At 37.1% G+C, this 21,102-nt stretch overlaps 1 protein-coding gene across 3 annotated transcripts in view; it reads right to left on the minus strand.

Annotated features, from left to right (window-relative positions):
- The window catches only part of NBN (nibrin), a 23,719-nt gene extending 3,365 nt beyond the window's left edge, over positions 1–20,354 (minus strand). Inside the window, exons 1-15 of one of the 3 annotated variants that reach the window (XM_065630218.1) lie at positions 20,107–20,354; positions 18,553–18,662; positions 17,241–17,386; positions 15,701–15,860; positions 15,190–15,293; positions 11,292–11,409; positions 10,820–11,010; positions 9,601–9,701; positions 8,280–8,415; positions 7,575–7,838; positions 6,815–7,289; positions 5,615–5,686; positions 4,051–4,206; positions 2,911–3,024; positions 1,864–1,913 (exon numbers count right to left, since the gene is read on the minus strand). In XM_065630218.1, coding sequence (XP_065486290.1) covers positions 1,864–1,913; positions 2,911–3,024; positions 4,051–4,206; positions 5,615–5,686; positions 6,815–7,289; positions 7,575–7,838; positions 8,280–8,415; positions 9,601–9,701; positions 10,820–11,010; positions 11,292–11,409; positions 15,190–15,293; positions 15,701–15,860; positions 17,241–17,386; positions 18,553–18,662; positions 20,107–20,137 — 2,228 coding nt within the window. In that variant the 5' untranslated portion in view covers positions 20,138–20,354. Of the gene's footprint in view, positions 1–1,863; positions 1,914–2,910; positions 3,025–4,050; positions 4,207–5,614; positions 5,719–6,814; positions 7,290–7,574; positions 7,839–8,279; positions 8,416–9,600; positions 9,702–10,819; positions 11,011–11,291; positions 11,410–15,189; positions 15,294–15,700; positions 15,861–17,240; positions 17,387–18,528; positions 18,663–20,106 lie in introns of those variants that run through there. The other 2 variants (XM_065630217.1, XM_065630219.1) reach the window with 2 other exon arrangements.
- Between the last annotated feature and the right edge of the window lie 748 nt (positions 20,355–21,102).

Below are 21,102 nucleotides of genomic sequence, written 5' to 3' on the forward strand. Positions count from 1 at the left end.
ACCTCACCTCCAGCTGTTTTCCATGTTAAATGAAGCCTGGATTAAGTCTTCCAGACAGAAAGAAATCAAGCAACATTATCAGAAAAAGGAAACTGTACAGTGCACGTGACCTGAAATGTCAAAAGGACTACAGAGATTCCATATGCACAACAAAAGAACTTGCTGGAAGCAGGGAGTGAAGGATCCAAAGGGCTACTACTGAACATAAATCTATTTATCTGTAGTCTTAGCAGACAGTACAACATGCCTTCCTTTCATCCTCTACCTTGGTAGGTACCCAGCAGCAGCTGAGCTAGAAAGAAGAGCTGTACCTTCATCTTTACTTGGAATTACTGCGTGACTCTTTCTAACAGCATTGTCAAATGCAATTTTCATGGGAAATTGCAGCTGTTAACATTAGCAATATGCAAAGTAGTTTTACTCAGGACTAAGGACAAAATCAGAAGGAGGTTACAAACTGCTGAACATGACATTGCATGTTTTGATATTTTTGACTCTTGAAATTTCTATAAGTACAACTATACTAAATAAATTGGAGTTGAGGTAAAAACTTTTCTAAACATGAATGAATGCAAATTATCTAAGTTTCCACTGCTGTGTTTTGAAAGGCTAAAATTAATCAAGATATTTTGGACCAGTTAACATTCCAGCAAAACAATCGAGCTGCACCACGCTTTTATAAATGTCATCATAACTGACATATATTTAAAGACTGTATTGCAGCTGTAAAAACTGGATAAAATGGCAAATTTTGCTTAGATTTTTTTTTAATTAGAAAGTAGTTATACATCATTAAATTAGGATTACAATTGAAAGTAACTGGACAGGAAATCAACTGAATAGGATGATTCCCTCTTTCAAAAGAAAGATTAGTGAAAGTGGTAGACAACTGAAGTGAGGTTTATTGAAGAAAACTGCTGAAACAGATTGTATTTTAGAGGTAAATGTAATGAGTTATGGCAAAAAGCAATGGCAAACAGCCAAGGTAAACCTGGATCTACCAAAGAAATCTGTCAAAACTCCCATGACATAAGCACTGATTCAGACAGAATTAATGACTGTACTACACTGTCAGGAGCACAGAATGGTTGGTGTATAAATGCCTCTGCTCCTCAGTCTGAAACCTGGAAAGCTGGTACAGCACTTAGGGAGATTCCAACAAGTACCAAAAGGTGGGAGCTCCTCCATTGCGAATGGGTTTGGAAGCAGCTTAAGGTCTCAAAGATAAGGGACAAAGAGGGGCCACACTGAAGGATTTACTTAGGTTTTTGGTTAATTTTTGTTTTAAATTCTAGGACTCATTACTTCAAAGATTTAAAAAAAAAAAAAAGCAGTTCTGTCAATCACTTTTTCACAGAATTAGAATTCTGTTGCTTTAGCTCTCTCAAGTGATTTAGCGAGGGGACAGATAAGTGCCACAGCCAGAATGAAAAAGTGTCAGATCCCCTCTCTTTTTCCTGAGAGTTCACATGACTGCCTTAATTGTAAGATCAAAACACTTCATTAGGCTCTAGCAACCACTAATGGCAGAAAGTCTGACCCCAGAGCGTCTTCTAGTCTTTGTGAACACTCGAGCTTGCACATGAGATAGGAAAGAGCAACATTTTTGTTTGAGAATATTCTTATTTAAAAACTGTAGAAAGACTGGATTAAATTGAAACTTAAAGGCATAAAAAAACGATCAAAAACCAAAAACAACTTTGAGAGAAGTTGATGTGTCATTTGGGGTATATTGCATACATGGGAATAGATGGAATTTTCAAAAGAATAGTCAAAGAAGTCTTTTACAAAATTGGAATTTGTCAAAAAACAGTGGGATGCAAAAAATACACATTTTTGAAGTACAAAACATAAAACTCTTACCTAAAGAGATCATCAGCAAGTGATTCTTCTCTTGCATGTCGGTTCTGTTCCTGAAAACATAAGTTTATTCAATACTGGATGTTAAGGGTGAAGCTAAAGAACAATACATCCCTGCACTAACATAGTTTTTCCTGAAGAAATAAGTTTTCTCTAAGTACTAAATTAAGTGCACATTCACATTAGATAATATATTGCACTACTCAAGTTTGGCTACTGCTACCAACTAATGAAATGGATTAGTTTGTGCAAGATATCCATTTTGGTCAGAAATATCTTTTTTGGGTTTTAATTATCATTACAGAAATAGGGACATTTTTACCTGATTATTTGTGTGTAAAGGGAATTTTAATTTGCATTATTTATACTCTGGGACATTAAAAAAAACCATGAGATAATCGAAACCCCATGTAACAGGATCTTGATCAGGCTGTGGAAACAGAATATGGCTCATCAGTAAGTATTTTTAAATAAACTATTGGAAAATGAAAATGCTGAGAATGGCTATGATAAAATATAATATTTTTTAGAACTTTAACATACAAAGGTGAAGATTTTTATAATAGAAAAAATGCTGGATTTTTTCTTACTATATCTGCTGCACATATTTTCTGTTCTGTTCTAGAGTAGAACATTAATTTCACCATACAACAGTTTGAACACAGGCTACCATATAGAAGTTCTTCCTAGTTCTTTGTCACATTTTTAGAAGTCACAAATACCCATAATGCTTCTTTTGCTTATTAAAGAAAAAGATCATTTTCTTTTAGGTTATTGATTTTGTTTAAAACAGTTTTTCTGATTATATTAATGTTGTATGTAAAATGAATTCAAATAATCAAGAAAAAAAAATGAGCCTTACCACTGACCTCTGAATTCCAGTAACTTTCCTAATGTGTATGTTCCTGTGACCATGTGGGGACAGCTAATTGGCTGAGGTTTAATTTCAAAAATAAAATTCTGAAGTATTTCAGAAATGACGACAGGTTGGTATGACCGCTTACATGAGTTAAGATTTTGTTTGCTCACCTTTGAGAACCAAGTTCTTACCTCCATTTCTTGCCTTAACCACTCTTCTAGCTCTGAATTCTTCTTAGCATGGTGAGCAATCAAATCTGATCCTCCAATAATGTACGGAAGTTGTCCTGCCCCTGGATAAGCTACCTGTCAGACAATAAATTCTTACAATTACAATACAAGGCAAGCACACTGCAAGTAAAAGGTCTAACAAATTCTGAAAGTCTATTTAGATATCACAGAAGAAAGTTAGGTCAGTCTTTCTTCAAATAACAGTTATCAGAAACCATATTTAAAAGTGGCTGAAGTGAAAAAAAGCATTTACAGAAAGCTAGTAACTCCCTCCTCTTAGCAAAGGAAACAAAAACCAGAAATAGCTGCCAAGTTACACAGGCTAAATAAAGCTGATAGCATATTAAATGGAGTTTGAAAACAGTATAAACTGATTTTTACTGATAGATTCTATTTTATCATCAGAATGCATAAAGATCTATTACAAAACAATCAAAAAGAAAATACTAGCAGAAATTTAAAATATTATCTAAAAATGAGAGCACACTCTCAGAAAGCTGGAAGTTGCATTATATGACTCACATTCTCTTCGTTTTACTGAAATGCATTTCTAGTAATCTTATACCATATATATTTTTTAAAATTTTTACTATGAACTGAAGTGATATTTTTACGTTGCACACTACGAATCATCTTGAAATTATCTTTAGGATCCAAGCAAGCTATCATCTTACCTTTGTTAGACAGCAGATTTAGTTCTATTTAGAAACCCAAGATTTATTAGACAAGATGCAAGATTCTGAATCAGCATATGCTTTATACGTAGGTCTTTAGAGAAGGCAAATTGCTAGGATTTGGAGGTACAACCAGAAGTTATGGTAGGCATCACTTAACAACTTATTCCAAGTAACAGCTTGGAATAGAGAGTACAGGCATCTCAGTAATCTAGCATGAGATAAGCCTTTGTCAGCCAGCTACTTCTTTAGTCAGTTAGCAAAATATTTCATAACAGTATAATATGGCATTTAAATTGTTTCTTTCTGTAGTTACTATCAATTAAAAAAAAAAAATCTTTCACAACTTATTCCTACAATCTTAAGGCAATACTTTTCAGTATTTTTAAACAGTGCCATCTGGTGACCATTACAAACACACACTAACCTTTTTGAACACTTTGAAATTTTTCTTCCCCGCGTAGCTGGTATTTCCAGTAAACTGACTGTTCTGTCTTGGATGGCTGACAACCAATGATCTAAACTCAGTCAACAGAAGTCTGCTAGGAAGATTGCTGGAGTCATCTTGAAGTTTGTTGTGGTTCTTAGGTGGGAAGAAAAAGGAAGGAGCAATTCAAGCATATAAACAGACATGCAGCATATCTAACAGCATAAACTTTAGAGAAAGACATAATCATGAGCACGGCTGAGGTAAAAATTAAGAGGGGAAGCAGCAGCCGTGCTAGAAACCAAGCAGATGGATGTGCTTCTCAGCCTCCTTATGTACTACCAATATAGCTGAGAGGTCAGTATATTTGTCATATTTACATCTGTTGAAAAGACAGGATCATTAAGAATAGCAGTAATAATAATGAAGGCAGTGTACCTCATTTCACTAGGATCTTATCTCAAGATAAATCCTCAAGTAAACAAACAAACAGACAAAACAAACAAAAAACCCCAAAACTCTATTTTTTTTTAATTCAGCTAGTATCTAAGAATTATTTCGCTCTTCGCCTTGCCTCTTACCTAAACTAATTTCACCACGTCTGCTTACTCTAATGGAAACTCCAGCTAACTCCAAGGAAGACAAAGCTGAATATCTTCAGTTCTATTCTAGCCTACAGATTTACCATTTAGGCCAACTTTAGGGCTTTAAGCTGGACCTGATCAATGAAGCAACTTTTTCCTGAGAATGCTCACATGAGAGCAAGTTTGCATGCACACTTTGCTGCTTGGGGCTAGACCTTTGTGGATTAAAAAAGAAGTCTGGGTGCAGGACAAGTTCACAAGTAATGTTAGACCAGCTTCACAGACAGCTCCAGCCCAGTACAGCTGGTTTATAGCAAAGTATAAACTAAAAGTCCCTTAATCAGAGCTGACCCTGCACTACGGTGTAACTGTGCAGCATCCCCTCTTGGTCTGTTTTCTGTATGTATGAAAAGGTTTTATCCTGTGCCTTGCTGACTGGCTACACCCTCCTTTCTCTCTTCAGAATCTTTCCATTTCAGTTTCGTTGAGCCTCATCTCCCTTCCATTCCCTGCAATTCTCCCATCCTTGCTTCACTCATCTCACCCATAACAAAGTTAGCATGCTATTTACTGTTAATCAGTGTATGTTACAGCTATTTTCTCAGCGGTTCATCTCTTCTATTCTAGTTGTGATCTCAGAGCAGACAGGGAGATTACGTTCTTTGTGGTCTTTAAGCAGTAACCCAACAAAAGTATCAGTGCAAGTATTAACCGCATTGAAAGGTTAATACACCTACATAGGGTTTCTGTAGTTTAAGTATCTTAAGTATCCATCCAAACGCCATTACAAAAGCATGCAGATGAACTACAGTTCTCTCTGTCTTTCACAGTCAACAAGTTGGACTCTGCTATGCAAATTTATGCATGATTATTTTAAGGAATAAAATCTTCAGAACATCCTTTACTCTGAGAAGCATTACGGAAATGTGGATCTTATTTTAAAGTTTGCTGTTCAAAAATACAATTACATGGTTTCTTACCAAGACTGGTGTCTCTTGCTTGATCTCACTTTTCATTTCTGGAGATAAAACTGATCCAAGTTCCTCTTCTTTCTATTTGATTAAAAATTATTTAAGATGTAACACTGAAATTAAATGCAAATTTAATTACATTAAATTGTTTTCTGCTCTTTACAGTGGAATAAGCATTTTCAAATCAATATGAATATTTAGACAGAAAAGCAACTGCACTGTACTTTTAAATTTATATGATTTTATGTACACTATAAGAATTGTTGAGGTTTTTTTCCTATTAAAAAAAAAATCACCATTATTTTGTGACTTTTTTTTCTTATATCTGTAGCAAGTTTTGTCCATGTATAGAACCTTCAAAGTCCTGCCAGGTTCTGGAAAATACTGTAAAAGCTTTTATATTTAAAAAGCAGCATTTTCAGTTTCATATGTTAAGTGTACATATGTGCAGAACAGATACTTCACTACTAGGATAAGAAAGTATTCTGCAGGTCGCTTTCCTCCCATAGTTTAAAACGAGATTTGGCTACTCTTAACTCAAAATCCACTGTTTTCTTAATTTCTCCTAGAAAATTGCCTCATTCTCAAAAACAAAACCAGAGAAACAATCAAGAAAAGTCATCACAAACTGTGGGGTTGGTTTTGCTTGTTTTAAGAGGACATTAGTGATTTGAATTGCCTTATTCAGGAATTTTAACAATCTTTCACGTGGCATCTAGAGATTCTGACTTGAAAGATGTTGGACACTACTGTGGTATTCAACAGGTCAACTAAAGGTTTCTTTGGAAAATTCATTACATAAAAATAATAAAATTGAGTATTATTTTAGTAGAAATATCAACATCATAATTAATACAACAACATATGAGAAGTTTTTCTTGGACCAGGGATATATTCTGCTGTTCTACCTAGAGTACTTCAAGCAAAAAGAGTTTCAAAACTTCAAAAACTTTCAGAATACAAGCAGCTTTCAATTCACAAAGAAACAATGTCCTGAAGAATGAAAAAACATTCAGAGAGGTGTAACACTGCAGCATTCACATGTAATAGATACATCATATCATTAGTTTAGAGCGATTTGAGAGGTTTAAGCAAATTTTACAAAGCCACTTTTGGTATGTAGGCAGCCTCACCCTTAAAGAACCTATCTGCATCCTTCCAACACAGCTGTAAATCTCAAGATTTACACATGAGAAGAATTTAACTTACCAATATTTTATTCTCGTCTCTCTGCTTTACATTGACGTTCTGAATCGAGCTTCCTTTGGCTTCCAAGCATCTTTTTTTTTTAATATTTCCTTGAGCTTCCTGGTCATGATCTGCCATTTGATCTTCCCAGTCTAAGTCTCTGCTTCCAAACACGATTTCTAGAGCCTCTGTATCTTCAGATAAATCATCTAACTCCTTTCTCTTCTTTGGTGCATGCTTTTCACTAGAAGTAATTTTCATGTCTGTTGTATCACTTGCTAGTTTGCCACTTTCCCCTGTAAGCTTTCTATCTGCGTCTTCTAATGCAAAATCTGAGTTTGAGTCCAGGATTGTATTTCCCTTTTGATGCTGTTCTCCCTCCCTGTTCCACATGGATGAAGCTGTGGGTTCAGTGCGCTTGGAAACAGGTGATGACCTTTCCCCCAGTTTCGCTAGTTTGGGTACAGACGTTTCTTCTCCTTCTTCAGCTCTTTCCCTTAGCCACAAAGAAATTACAAAAGAAAGAAATTACAACAGCATTTTTTAATACGACTATCTGCATCTGCAACGGAACAGCTTCCTGGGGCTTTAGTGACTGCATTGTGAAATTTGAACAGGAAGTACCCTTGAGGAAAAGCTTGCTATTCTAGGAAGTTAATCTAAAATTTACCTGTATAAGTATGTTTTGAATTAAAAGTATATCTCTTGAGTTTAAATTATTTTCCAGAAACAGCATCAACATAACAATAAGGGATGTAATGTCAATATCATTTCAACATACCTTTTCCTAGCTACGTGGAAGTAATTTGTAATTGTGTTAGACTGGCGATGTGAAGCGCACTCACTGGGTTTACCGGCTTCTGAAATTTTGGATGGCGAAACAGGATCACTTTTTTGACTAAACCCAGATGTCCTGTTCATTCTAGATATTGAAGCTCCTGCATTTACATTGCCACTTGTGTTGGGGTTTTTCTTCACAGTGGTTATATCCTGGAAAGCCACTTTGCATCTTCTGTCCATCTGGGGAGTATTCACTATCTCCACACTATATTAGAGAGAAGAAATACTACTTGAACACACAAGAAGTTATCACAGAGATAGACTGTAGAATACCACGTTTTTAAAAAGCTGTACCTGCACTTTGTACATAGTTACAAACAATGTACGTGTGCTAAAAACAAATTGTAAAATCTGTTATGACAAATATATTCAATAACTGAAACAGCTTGAAAATTTTTAATAGTTAAGAAAGTCAAATCAGATACGCATTATCTACATTTGTATCTGAAAGAGTTCTAAGTCCTATGTGATGTTTTCCATTACCTGCCATTCAAAAGCAGAAATCATTTCACCGCAGAAAAGTGAGAGCAAGAGCAATTTCAAACACCGTATATCTCTGCCCATGGCAACAATACAGTTCCTCTGTTACAAAAGATTGGTTTATTTGCAAGTGTTAGCTTAGAAACTCTTTCTATAAATACTTTACCATGTCTGCTCTTCTGTATCAGCTACATATGCTGTGCTGTTATCTGCAGCAGTTGGCATTATGGTTTCATCCACAGCCAAACTCTGAGAAATGTCTCTCCAGAACAGAGCTGATGCGGGAGCACTTTTAGTGACAGCTGCAAGATCAACACAAGAGATGAATTGAAAGGTTAATATCAAATCTGTGTTTCTCTGCGTGTGTTATCACACATCTGTAGCTGACCATGTAAGATTTTTGTAAAATGGTCTTAATGTAATTATAATTTAAAAAATAAGCAGATTTATTAATTTAAAAAAAAAAGAAAGAAACAGTTCTAGAAGACCATATTCTGGGATTCAGTTTTACTTAAATAATCCACCAAACTAAGTCATGGATACATACATACAAGGATACTAGTCAACCAAAATAGTATTCAGAGCCCTACCAACTTTCTTTCTCTCTTCAAAATACACTTCTGAATAAGTAATGTTCCTACAGGTAAAGACAAATTTATGGGTTTTTTGTTTGACTTTTAAAAAATTGTAGGATTTGCTACCTGCTACAACATTATGTAGAATATAATAGAACCTCAAATCACACATATAACTGTCAATTTTATAGAACCAAAATACAGACTAACAATTTTGGAAAAAGCATGAGAAGAGACTTAAACAAAAACTATTTCTGTCAAAGATTTTTAATACTGCTGTATTAGCAAATAAAAGTTAAGTTTCAAGTTGAGACTTGGAATGTCCACCCCCAAACTATTACTTTAGCAAATGTGACAATCATGTCTCATTGTTTTTACTTGTTACGTCAAGATTATGTTTGATTTTGAGCTGGGCGGGAGGCAGTTAAATTTCCCTAAAGCAAATCCCTTTTTGCGCAATAAAACCCACAAGACTTTACAAATTAATTCCGTTCTTATTCTCTCAATTTCTAACATTCATCTTTTACCTCCTTATTACCCCAGTCTTTCCATAAAAGACAGAACAGCAAGGAATTGAAACTCCCAGATACATATTAATTCAACTGTCACTAAAAACGTGAACTTCAGAAGACTTTAAAAGTATCCTTCCTTTAAAGATTAATGTACTATATGTCTGCCTTCTATACCTATTTTAGGTATATTATATAAGAGTCATACAATTTACACTGAAGTTTATTGCAAGACCAAAACAACTCCCTCTTCAGACCTGTATGCATTTCATATACAGTGCCATTTTAGTGGTCTTGCAAAACAAAACAAAATAACTTGAACATTAGCCATTGATGCCCTTGTACAAAAAGGAATACTGATTCTTTAATGCTGTTAACTTATCACTACCCTTCTTCCAATTACCTTTGTTACCAGGTTGCTTTTGAGGGTTGCAGTATTTTTCCGTAGACATGAAGATAACTGCCAATCCAATTTCTGCCTCGGGAATAGCCCTGAGATCCTTACTGTTAATACGCAAATAAAATAAAGACCAAAAAATAAAAAATGTTTCTCAATACGGATTCAAAGATCAACAGGCGAATGGGCACAGATATGACAAAGTACACTATGTCGCATTCCCTCTTTCATAAAACATCAGTCTACACGACAATTTTGCACAACACAGTACGTCAGCATAGTTATCCATCACTACACTCATGTCCCATACGTATGAACTTCCATGTTTCCTTTTGCCATAGCCTCTGTCTAGCCCCAGTGATCCAGACAATACATCTCTCCCTGCCTGATTTCTGGGAATTTAACCAACTGTGCCCTTCCTCAGATTCAAAAATGTGTGTGAAAGGAAAAGTGACTTGAAAGATTTGAGCAGTTCCCACACGTCAGGCACACACACACACACAGAGCTCTTCTGTGCTACAGCCATGAGTAGAGCACAAGCAGAGTTTTCTCTATTTAGCAGGAAAATTCAGAGGACTTAGCTTTAGGTATTAGGTTAAGGGTTGAGATTTTGTTTTCTTTCATTGCTTTGATAAAACAGCTTTATGAAAATCCTAACATCTATTAATGTAAAAATATAATTAATATAAAAATATGCAGTCTGCCCTCTCAAACAAAAAACCTACCACGAAAAACGGAGTTTTATTTAACAGAAGCTGCTCTTCAGAAACACTGTATGCAAATAATTAGACAGCAATGAGCCACATGACCTCAAGGTGCCATCTCACCTGTTTTCCACTGAATAAATATTTATTGAAAAATCACAGATGATCTGTTTTCCATTCTTAGAATATATTCATTTTTAACTTATTTTAAACAGTAGAAGAAAAGCCACTTGCTGCCTGTAATTGCAAAGCAGCTTCATTACAAAGACTTTCTGTAGAGCTGGATCCTCTGGAAAAAAACAAAACAAAACAAACCTGCCCACCAAATCCTCACAGAACTGCCAAGCCCCTTCTTCCCTGCTTCAATAAATGTTAGTTACCATGCTAAATACTTAAAGCAATGAAGAAAATACCCTCTTTATAAGCATCCCACTGTCTAAATACATATGCAAACACCATGACTAGATCTCTGCAGAAATTCTGAAATTACCATACCACTGTACAACAGAACAATGCTGCACCTTTGCAAGACAGTCAGAATGGAATCAGTCCAGTTTCTCGTGGAGTCGGATCCTGGGATTTGAGAGTTTGTCAACCCCACATCAACAACACAGACTTCAGGAGAAACCAGTAAAGATGTTTCTATTCTTCCCTCCGTTATCAATTTTGCTTCCCCTCCTCCAAGAATAACTGCTGGACCCAGTTTCTTGTGCTAAAAAAAGAATACAAATAATAATTTAAAAAAAAAAAAAAATCTTAAAAACAGTCAGTTTAGAAGTATCAGCATAATGCTTATCACTGATTCACTAATGCAGATGTGGTGTGTTCTGTTTCTCCCCCGTATTTCATCTTGCTTAGGTCATTGTACTGTAATAAGATAAATACACAGAAATCCTTCTTTCCTGATGAATCCAGAATGAATGTGAGTTTGCAGAGAACAGAATCTGTGTTTAGCTACCTCTGCAACATTTTTGCAATGTAAAGCCTAATTACCTGCTTGGCAGTTAGAAATACAAAAGTTTTTCCACTGAATATTTTTTTCCTTTCATGATGCTCAGATAAATCCAGTTTTTCAGTGCCAATGGAAGGTTCATCAACTGGAGGATAAAAGCTGCAAGAACAGAAAATTAAAGTTACAAAATTCAGATTCGCCTATCAGTACTGACTCATAGTCCTTTTTAGTTTAGAGAAAGCTCTGAAGCTAAAATACTGTATTGATCTCTTAAAACTATTTATATAAATATTTTTTCAAGAGACTGTTAAGAAGAAAGAGTGTCTAATTTCTCAACATCTAAGCCAAGATCAAGACTTTCTACTTTAGTAACTAAGACGACAAAACTTTTAGGAATGCATGCAACTTATCCACTTTAAGCATCTGCTGTACATGTATGTTTTTAATCTTTTTTTCCCCATTTATGCCAACAGTAGCAGATTCTAACCAAGAAATACACTCCATTAAATACTGAAATATTTAAGTTTCTGAAAAATGCATTTATTACACAGGTAATTTCACTATAAATATATAAATATATAAATATATAAACATTCTTCAGACACTGCAAATATTCACATACATACAACTGTGAGGAAACAGAACATGTACCTTTCCTACTGCATCTAAATATGTCTTTCAATTATGATAAGCTAAAAAGTACTATATAGTTACAGTTAATTTAAAATAATCTTTGTTCTTTGCTGTCCTTCACAATCAGTCCCGGAAGCTTTACGTCAGCACAAAACCATTGGATTTTGAAAAATGAGGTTTTGCTAAGTTACAGCAACCTGTTCAAGTCTGTTTACAGAAATATCGTTCCATTGAAGTTGAAATTGATATGATAAATTCTACTAATTTTAAAAAATAGGGCAACTCAGATTTTAGTTATTAAGCCAGAAGACTTCTGATACTGAGCCCCACGGAGACTGTTATTAACCTGAGATAAATACAGGAGATAAAGTTATTTTTAAAAACCAAAGGATGAGTAAAGAGGGAGAAACAGCAGTTTCCGTGACTTCAGAACCAGACTACAGTTTCTCTAGAAACACATTTCAAATCTCTGCTTTTTGATTTTAGCAGGAAACTTCAACTTATCATTTCCTCATCCAAGAAACCTTTGATTTTCCTTTGAAACTCTTACCCAATCCTGATGAAAAAAGACTATGTTGCCTTTGAGCTTACATCTTATGATTCTGAAGAGCTCCTTGTACTGTTCCCATAAGCTTTGAACAGTAACACAGTTATCCGGAAAAGGCCCTCTATGGTCTTGAATCTTTCAATAAATAAATTTTGATTCTTGATGAGTTTCTGTTAAAGGCTCAGTTACTCTCCTACTTTTCGAAAGCCCTACACTATTTTCACTGGACTGCTGTAATAAAAAATGTTATTTCATTTAAGGCTGCACTTATGCAGCTTTTAATGAAATCTTCAGTTATTTTTCTTCCTCGCATAGGTTATCAGAGAGTATCAGAGGAGTGGGGTAAAACACTTCCCCATAAGAAGCCTGAAGAAAGATGCCACATTCATTATGTGAACTGTAGGTTTACAATTTTGTGAAGACTTAGTATTAAAAAAAAAAAAGTTTAAATTTTTTTAACGTTTAGATTTAATTTCTCTACAATGCTTTTTAATCAGATACACAGCAGTAATCAAGATTTAATCAACAGTCACTCCATATTACGACATCGATATGCCTTTCTTATTTCATTTCCAAACTTATTTCATATCTAAGTTGTTTAGTGTCTTGCAGATGTACCAGCCCAGATCAGCTCTAGCCACAGTGCGCAATGTAGAGATTCTATGTGAAAGTTAAAAGCTTTTTTTGGAAACTGAATGCAAATATTTGCAAGTAAATTTTCAGTATCTTCCCACAAGCTTAATCTTAAAAAAGCACATATTTAAGATGCTGTCATTATTTCAAATTTAGATCTGCATATTACACGGGCTGTCTCATTTAGCTTGATGCAGAACTCTCTCTGTGAAAGCTAAATAATGGATATACTGCTAGTGTCAATCACATTTAGTGAACTCAATTCCTCTGAGGGTCTCAAAAGTTAACAAAAGTGTTAAAAAAAAGGGAACATATCCATCTGATTCTATTTTAGGGAGCACTTAGCAGCGCAATTATACTGTCACTTCTCTATCAAGGGAACAGACAACATGCACCTCAGTTTCAAGAGCCATCAGCTTGTTAGTGCGACAGACGGTACCAGCTGCCTTACATCAAGGTAACATCAGACCAAGCAAATTTCAGAGTGCACAACTGTTAGCTTTTGATACCTTGTACTACCTGTACTAAAAAACAAGTCTGCCAGAAAACCTTATATCCAGTATTTCAGAGAGGACTCTGAATAGTTTCTTTAGTTTCCTCATATACTTCCATATTGTTTTGTAAGGACAAGTGGAACAGAAAGTTACGATTCATTAAGTTTCCCCCTTTCTTCTGAAGCTGAAGACCAAATGAACTTTAAACCACCCACAGATGACTGATTTGATGTATTACATAAACCCCTGTAAATGTAAAACAGCATCTAGAGTATTTGCTACCAATTGTTCCAGTGGGCACCTGTATTGTTCTAACAAGGTACAGTCACATTCTGTGAAATATATTTTAACATGTAGTAAACGCAGCTTATTGTGAATGTTCTGTAGCTTTGTTTCCATTACCATATGTGCACCACCGAGGTTTGTTAGGCTGCCTCCCCATTCTTCAAACTATTCTACCAATGGCTAGCATCAGACCCACTAAAGAAAATAAATTATATTGCTATGTCCTAACACATAATGTAGGTATGTATATCCACACATATGTAAAAGCAACAAAGTGACTTCTGTTCTTCTTCACCATTGATTTCCTCCAACTCACATGTCTGGTGTCCAGCATCACCCAGTTAAAACAATACACCCAGAAAAGTCATAATGTCTTGAACTCATATAAATGAATTTCACAAGTTTTTCTCCCTGTTAACTGACATTAAATGTTCACCATGTTATTTTTCAAATACCAAGTATTCTTACAATTTCCATTGATTATGTATTTCATTTCACAGTTATCTTCCAAAGCATACGAAGAGTAGAAGTGCTAAAGACACAGCTACCCATGTATTTTACTGCTTAAGAATACAGGATGGAAATTTCTCACCTGCATAAATCACGTGTTCATAAAAAAAACGAACAAACAAAACGCAAGTGTACCCCTTTTCAAGGTAAAAATAGTAGCAATACAGGCTCAGATGAAATTCTCTCATACAATAAGGAGATTACTTTACACTTTTCTACATGGAGAAAATAACTGAAGGGGCTATTCCACAGTACTTCTTTATTCCAAAGTAAGAATTTGCTTTTGAAGTTAATTTAAGCATGAGAACAATTAGTATTTTATTTTTATATAGTGAAGACCAATGCTCATTAGTGTCACTTCATCTCATAACAGATAATTAAAAACCTCTGCTATTTCAGGGAATTCAAAGGTCATGCTAACTCTATATTGATCAAAGTTTACAGCAAACTCAGGCACTAACTGTGTACTGGGAAAATATGTCTACGTAAAAAAATAATTTGATATAATTTCTTTTTTAAAAGTATAATTTTCTTTATTTTAATGTATCAACTCCCAAAAGAGTTTACATGTTGCTTCAAACATATCAACAAGTTCCTATTTAGAACTAGTAACATCTCTAAGCATATAGTCAATTCCAAGAGCTCATTTTATAACTCTGGAGAGGAAATCAAGAAAATCCACTGAATAGTAAAATGTGTATCATATTAAGCATTATTCCACAAATAAAGTTACTGTAATCCACATATTCTGGCAAATATAATCAGATTAACATGTAGCTATTTGATAATCTAACTCCTGTAAATTTAGTTCTGTGACATTGAAAACATGATACTTACCATTCACGATCTGGCAACTGTTGCCCAGACTGAATAGCTTTGATTAGTTCAACAAAAAACTCTGGTTTTATAATTGGTCTACCACAAACCAAAGCACATATAGTCTGAAAAGACAGAAAATATATACTTACTGAATGGAAAAAGTTCAGTTAGAATATGGTTCAGCTTTTTAAGATCTTAGATGTTGCAAACATGACACAAACAGATAGAACAATACTGAATTTTGCTACTGAAAAACAGGACAGCTTTGCTTCTAACAGACTAACTTTTAATTGCTGTCTTGACAGAAGATACAAAAATGTACGAAGCAACTGATGAAACTCAGTAATAGTTTTCAAAATTGGCTTTTTCTATTTTCTTTCCCTCCAACACAAATCTCTTTCTAAATGTGGAAAAGGAGGAGTTAACTTCATTACTTTGTAGAGGAAAATCTTGAGCAGGTCTAGAATTTAATTTCCATTTCTGGGAAAACCACAAAGCAATGCCATCAATACGCAAAAGGTCAACATACCTTAACTGTAACTTTTACTGATACCATTACAAGGTGTGTGCACTCTTTTGTCCATTCATTCACCACAAGGCCTCCAAGCTGCTGGATGGCTTGATGTAAAGCAGTTTTCTGAGCAACATCTAAACACGAGGAGCAAACAACTAAGGGTTCATACTCTACTCTGAAAAGAACAAGTAAAAAAGAATTACTTTAGTTATTTCAGCCAATCATTATGATGAACAGAGCTGACTTAACTATCTTGTTTGTGTCTCAGGAAAAACTGGCAGAAAAAAGGAAAAAAAAAAAAAGAAAAAAAAGGCCCATAACTCTTACCTAGATCAAAGACTGTGCTTTAAAATTTCCTGAAAAAAGTAAATACTGATTTTTATTCAGATAAACTAACAACATTTTGACTTGATGTCTGAAATACTTCTACGGACTTCTGGGTCTTTCACAGACATCACATAGAATTAGTGCTTCAAGAACACTGCAAGGTCAGGGTATGTCAGAAAAATTGAGCATGTGCTTCCAAAGCCAAACGTAAGCTCAACAGAACAGTCCACAAACAGTTTAATATTTAAAAATATGTAAGTATCACAGAATGCAAGTTCAAGTAAAGCTTTTTCCCCAAGCACTGCTGTTACCCTTGACCATAAGCCTGTTTATATTTGTAGATCTCCCATGTGGAACTACAGCATATCAAGTTTCATTATTTGATTTGGTTCAGTCAACAAAGCAGAAAGAAATTTAAATAATATTTCTGGTACGACAGTCACGATGTATTTGGTCTCGTGGCATAACTCCTGTATCAGATTTAAAGGATGCTTACCTAAAATATCAAAAATACTTCCTTGTACTAAGTGGAGGAGAATGCAGTTTTTCCTATCAAATAATAGCAGCAGCGATAAAACAGAGTGAAATTTTAAGGAATAAAGCCAGCTTCTGGTTGCTTTAATGTTGATTTTAACAGTCATTAGAATTTATTCTACTTACTTGCCACTTTACTTCAAGGAGTGCTTCAAATATTCAAACAGATAGCACTGACTGCCATCTTAAATTTGAAAAATTAGCAAGTTGGGTTCACTAAAGAGAATGCAGGCATAGCATACATCACAGCAACAATGGCTGGTGCTGCACAAAGCATTCACCAGCTATCTCAGCTCTTTTCTCATTACATTATCAATAGCTAACGAGCTCAGACAAGCTGTCTCTCCACCCTAAATTTTCCTGCCTTCTTTAGAACCATTTATGTTTTAGGATTTTGTTCTTTGCCTAAGACAGCCTGAGAACACTCAGTGCACATGACACAACATCTTTTAAAATGCCAGTGCATTACTATGAACAATTTTAATCCCTTACTATCAAAATCAAATGTATACTAAAAATATGTAATGGAAAACTTGCAGAAGCAGGTATAGAAAACAGGCAAAATATTACTCATGTCCTTTACTTTCTAAAAACTCATCATTGCTGTATTGCTTGCCAAGTTGTATGATGTGCAAAAATACTCCTTTCAAAAACTACAATTTTCTACTTGGTATTTTATAATCAAAGCACTTACCTAAACTTGCTCTCAAAGACTCCAAAGTTGATTCTATCACCAGACTGCAAAGACACTGAACTGCCATTGAGTTTTGATCCATTAACGAAGGTACCATACTTTGATGTATCTTTTACTGTTAATATAGGGAGTGAGAGAGACTGGCTCTGAAAATAAACATAAATAAGCCATTACAGTTCATCAGAATTAGAAAAGTTTTATCAGAAACAGCTTACTACCATTATGCGTCAAAGCAGTAGATAAAGACAAAAAAGCCCACAAAATACCATCCTAAATTAACACTTTGGACAATGATGATAGCGATGTATAAATATTCATCTTCTCATTTTGACTGTGATGGACTAAAAGTATACAGATCTTTAGCTACAGAACTTCTGTGCTCCTTACACTCAGTCTTTCTAGAGGCTGTGCAAGGCAATCACTCACTGGCCCAAAGCCTCTGCTAGTGTGATTTAGCAAGGTTCCAAGATTTATCGCTGATGCTTTAACCTACTGTTCAGCACTGGCACAGGTGCCCAAGTCACTTTGCCTCACCTCCTCCCACGAGCACTGTCAGTCCTCCACAAGCTGCAGGGCATGGTGGCACCAGCATGTCTTGAGAAGAGCTTAGACACTCTCGTATTTCCCAAATCGTTCACAAACCAATGAGAATGCTGTCAGCCTGTTTTTATGAAATTTTGCCACGTAGTTATACACTATTCGCAGTATTAAAATGACAATTAAATTGTATGTATTTCATTTCAAACTCTATATACAGTTACATATGAGAAATTCCTGCTGACTGGCTTCAAAATGTCTGTAAACATTGTAACACATAAGTGATAGTAAATTGCTGCTTGCTAATTCTCCTTGGGACATTCTGTTTTCAGTCCTCTAAGCAAATACAGAATTAACGACGTGGAATGAAACACAAAGTAAGCCTGCAGTAAGACAATTGAAGCACTTTCCAGAACCAAGATCTAAAATTTGTCTACGTAAAGAAATTCAATTTCATAATTTTCCCAGTATGGCTATTTTAATGCAAATCCCTAATGAATCTTCATTCTGGGATAAAAGGAATGCTCGAATGGGAGCTTGGACCACTAGAATTATGCCACTGAATTTCTCAAGACAGGCAAGCAACCATAGAAAAAAAAAAAAAAAGTCAAGATTAAGAAAAGACAGGTGACCAATGGTTCTATTCCAGGCATAAAACACCAGTGAGAGTGAAATGAGAGTATGCATGGCCATGGAAGACTGAGTTATCTACATAGTCTATTGATAATGCAGTAAAATGCTGGCTACTTACAGGGCTTGTTTCAGGATGACTTACAGTCAGAACTGCATGACTTCGACTGATGGACTGATCATCCTGAATTAAAATTGAGCAGTTTTTGCGTCCAACAATATATTCTGTACCAGTTAAAAGCCGATACGGCTCTCCTGAAAATAAACAACAGACAAAAAATTATCAGTTTATGAAAAAACTCCCAAACACTCAAAGCACTTGGGAAAGTGCTTATCATAATTGAATAACATATTTAGATGCAGTAGAAAAGTACATGTTCTATTTCCTAACAGTTGTAAGTATGTGAGTATTTGCAGTGTCTGAAGAATGTTTATATGTTTACAGATAGTGAAATTCGCTATATAGTAAATGCATTTTTCAGAAATTTAAATATTTCAGCATTCCATGGAGTATGTCTCTTGGTTAGAAAGTTCAGTCTCTGGCCTATGCTTTGGCTCATTCTTGGTATCTGTCATTTAGATCACATGGTGGCTTTTCAGTGAATGGTTTGACTACATCCAAAAGGTGTGTGTTACCTCCTGGTAAACAAAACCAGAAATGTTTCTTGACGAAAATGAATGAATAATTACAGATTAAATTCTAGTTATCAATGCTGAGCAAATAACTTTCCAAATGTGAACTACACAGAAGTTAGCATCCTGAATACAATGACAATACCAGTACTTTGTCTCTTGCTCAAGAGTTTTCCAAGCAGTAAGAGAAAACTCCATCATTTCAACAGCATTTGGTATGTTTCCACTAGGAGATAAACCAAACATCCAAAATTAAATCCCAATGAATTAGGAAATAAATAGTAGATGCAGTTGTGATAAGAGTGCTCATTATACAGATAAGAAGACATTTAAATCTAGAAGAAATTTGTATATGGTATGATACACATTATCAGAGGTATCAATGTATCAAAAGTTCCTATGGATAAGGAAACTGATGAAGAAAGGCACAGTGGCGGTTCAGTTTCAAAACTCTGCATCCAAGAAACAACTTGACATCTTAAATTCAACACTTGGTCCTTGAAACACCCACATAATATTTAGACATATTTTCTGAAAGACTCCTGAGTTCGACTTCTGCATCAGAGCTCTATTCTTCAGGTATTTTAAAGCAGCTCCCTTGCGACCTGTCCCACGGGCTGCTACAGCACCCGACGACACCCCAGATGCACGAAACAGCAAAGTAAACAGGCCGACTGAAGTTAACAGGAGGTGTGGGATGCAGCGCTCAGGGCAAAAACGGAGGCTCGGCCGCGGACGAGCGCTCAGAGCGACGAGGGCTCTGCCACCACCTCTCCCCGCCGGACCCACGCAGCTCTGCCCGGGGAGCACGGGCAAGCGAGCCCGCCTGGAGACCCCCGCGGAAGCTGAAGCGGCGGCGCACCGCGGCACCCGCGGGTACGGCCGGGCCCACAGGCTCGGCCGGGCCCACAGGCTCGCCCGCCGCAAGCGGTCACGGGCTGCCCGAGACACCGGGCACCGGCCCCGCCCCGGCGGCTCCGCGCAGGCGCGGGCAGGGCAGGGCCGGGGGCCCCCGGTATCGGGGTCCAGCCCGGCCGAGCGGCGGCGGGGCCCGGCGTTCCCTCACCTCTTCCCGCGGCGGGAACCAGCTTCCACATCCTGGCGAGGGGCGCCCCAGCGGGGGGGCCCGGGGCGCCTCAGCGCAGGGGGCTGGCTCTGCCCGGCGAGCCGCGGCAAGGCCGGGAAGGGAAGAGAAAACCCCTCGCTCGCTGCGGCCGCCGAGACCGCCGCACCCCTGCGAGCGAGACCCGAGCCCAGAATGCGGCCGCGCACTGGGAGGGAACGGTGAAGGGAAAAGGAAAGCGAGCGCGGCGGCTGCCCGGGGCGCATGCGCGGGCTGAGGGGCGGGCCTCGCGCGGCCCGTGGTCCCTCGGCACCGTCGCCGCGGTCTCTCCTTTGCCCGTGCCCTCGGCCAACGACGCTGTTTCGGCCCCCGGGAGCTGCCAGTTCCCCATGTCCCCTGAGAATTGGGGCCCGGACTGACAGCTCCAGGCTGAACTGAGGTGGGGGCTCTCGGGCCCCGGGGGCAGAGTGCAGTTGGGGCCCCAGTGAGGCTGCGTAGGGCCGGTAAGGCCTGAGGCGCTCCCCACAGCTGCGTGCCACACCCTTCATAATGCACCTATGTCGCTAACAAAATGCACTGCATGTGGAACATGGAATATTGCAAAACTAATCTCTTATCTGAATGCAACTTTTGGATAAAAAGAATAAATAAGCTTATGAGAATTATAATTAACGGCAGGAAGATGTGCTGGGGAGGTTTATGTTGGACATTAGGAAAAGGTTCTTCACCCAGAGGGTGCTGGAGCACTGAACAGGCTCCCCAGGGAGGTGTCACGGCCCCAAGCCTGACAGTTCAGGAACGGACTGGCCAACACCCTCAGACACATGGTGTGACCTGTGGGGTTGTCCTGTGCAGGGACAGGAGTTGGACTCGATGATCCTTGTGGGTCCCTTTCAGCTCAGGACATTCTATGATTCTATGATAAGTGAAAAAAAAACGCCTGGAAGTTTGAAGGTCATGAGGCAGGTTACCAAAGACTTGCTACTCTGTTATGCTGAA

The sequence above is a fragment of the Caloenas nicobarica genome, chromosome 2 (assembly GCF_036013445.1).
Source record: "Caloenas nicobarica isolate bCalNic1 chromosome 2, bCalNic1.hap1, whole genome shotgun sequence".
Lineage (NCBI taxonomy): Eukaryota > Metazoa > Chordata > Aves > Columbiformes > Columbidae > Caloenas > Caloenas nicobarica.